Source organism: Otolemur garnettii, unplaced genomic scaffold (genome assembly GCF_000181295.1).
Source record: "Otolemur garnettii isolate 467f Iridium unplaced genomic scaffold, OtoGar3 scaffold00016, whole genome shotgun sequence".
Taxonomy (NCBI): Eukaryota; Metazoa; Chordata; class Mammalia; order Primates; family Galagidae; genus Otolemur; species Otolemur garnettii.
In genome coordinates this window covers 14,530,856-14,532,992 of record NW_003852411.1, presented here as the reverse complement: position 1 = coordinate 14,532,992, position 2,137 = coordinate 14,530,856, and the positions used below count along the sequence as shown (strand labels likewise).

Below are 2,137 nucleotides of genomic sequence, written 5' to 3'. Positions count from 1 at the left end.
GACTTGTCCTTCTAAGGCAGTGGAGTAAAATAAAAATAGATTCACTTAGGTGAATGTTCAAATGCTGAGTTTGAGATTTCTGGTTAAAAAGTGATTTAGAATCCTACAACTATTTTTATTGACCCACAAATTTCCAGACTTTTTCAGTATCTTAAGCCTATATCAAGTCATACTGTTTGTCAGGGCAGGAGAAACAAGATCAGCTACAGGGACAAATTCAAAATGAAACTTCATCATACCTTCTCTGTAAAGAGTGCTCTGTGTCACTAAAAGTAGTAATAAAGAAGTGAGCAATAAAACCTAATGTGAAAAACCGGGTGCTCTACAGAGAGAGGATCATTAGAACTCCCAGGAAATAGGAGATCTAGACTATAAGGTCTTTGAAGGCACAGACTTTATAAAATTTTTTATTTTTATTTCTATGCTAAGTTCTTAGCACAGTATTGGCAGGTAGGTATTTAAGAATGCTTGCTGAATGACTAAAGGTAGATGAAGATAAAGGACACAGACTATCATACAAAAGAGAAGCTCTAAAGAAGTAACAGCATTTATAAGGAAAAGAAAATGACATTCTTAGGAAATAGTCCCTTTCAACCTTACCCCAGACATCAGATTTAATTGAGAAGGTATTATAGGCAAGACTCTCTGGTGCTGTCCACTTAATAGGAAATTTGGCTCCAGCATGAGCAGTGTAGGTGTCTCCAGTCATCAATCTACTTAAGCCAAAGTCAGCCACTTTTACCACGTGGTTTTCTCCTACTAGGCAGTTCCGAGCTGCAAGATCTCTGTGGTAAAGACAATTCTAATGTGATTCATTCAGATGGTGAAGACAACAGTTATTAATACTTTACTCTTAGTTCTTTGTGCTACAAGCAAAGTTGATTAAGTACTGAAAAATAAGTTATATTTATAATAATCACTAACATGGTAGAAAGCCACTAATTACATATCACTTACAAGAGGAAGTCATGTGATGCCGAATAAAGCAGTCTTTATAAAATTGATTTCTATTTATAAGTACACCATGATAGGTTTCATAGGTAAGCAATAGACAGTTGCTTTTCTACAAGGCTGAAGTTCTTTCCTAACACAGAAAGCTATTTTTAAGATTCAGCCGCTAGATGGAGCAAAAGGATCTTGGGTGTAGTACTGGGCAAACTAAAGAGTGCTTTTGAGACTAACATTATACTGGGCCCTGTCAAATAGAGAACTACTTGCTTGAGTCACCTAACAATTTCTGGGAAGGTTCTCACATTCTTCCCTTTACATATCAACCAAGATGACTTCATTGTTAATCACAGACAATAAGCAGATTTTTCACACCTATGGATGAAATTCTTCTTCTCTAAATACTCCATTGCAGAAGAGATCTGAGTGGCCATGTAGAGCAGTACAACTGCAGTCACCTCTTCTCGGTTACATTCTCGGAGATAATCAAGCAAATTCCCATATGGCATATATTCAGTCACAATGTAAAATGGTGGCTCCAAAGTACACACACCTGAGTGTTGAAGAATAGAGTTAGTTTTATTAGTATACATACATTCAAACATTCCAAACCATGCCAGCCAAGAATAATTTGATAATATCTTGGGTCTAGTTCAGTAGTAATCTTTTCCCTTCTTAGCACCATATTCTTTGAAGTTGATATAGCAAAAATTAAGAAGCTGGTTGACAGGGGAGTCTTTGCTTCCATTATATTGTTCTCTGGAAATTCATATGCCTTTCAGTATTTGTCTGTTTGAGCAAAAGTAAAATTACCTGTATTAATTCCATAAGGGGCCACGAAAAACAAAATTTCTGTAAGTTCCTATGTGTTCTTAATTCCTCTCTTTGACTACACAATAAGGATAGTTATCTAGGATTTAGTTGATACGTGACAGCTTCTTTATAATGAACCAATGAAAAAGCAATTCCTTTGGGATACACTGGTTCAATTTGAACATCCAGAGAAACTGGCCATATTTTAAAAAGGGAAAGGGGCTTAGTGAAAGATTGCACTGTGACCTGAACAGGTGAGAAAGCCAATCTATCATAATATAGCATTTTCTCCTTACAAAGGTAAACCTGACAGGTGTGATTTTAAATTTGCTTCTTTCTTCCTTTTCTTTGAGACATAGTCTCACTTGGTCTCCCT

General features: G+C 36.1%; 1 protein-coding gene across 1 annotated transcript in view; it reads right to left on the bottom strand.

The window, feature by feature from the left end:
- The window catches only part of ABL2 (ABL proto-oncogene 2, non-receptor tyrosine kinase), a 41,414-nt gene that overhangs the window by 13,737 nt on the left and 25,540 nt on the right, over positions 1–2,137 (bottom strand). Inside the window, exons 7-8 of the mRNA XM_023510811.1 lie at positions 1,324–1,596; positions 601–785 (exon numbers count right to left, since the gene is read on the bottom strand). Of these exons, the coding sequence (XP_023366579.1) occupies positions 601–785; positions 1,324–1,596 (458 nt within the window). The remainder of the gene's footprint in view (positions 1–600; positions 786–1,323; positions 1,597–2,137) is intronic.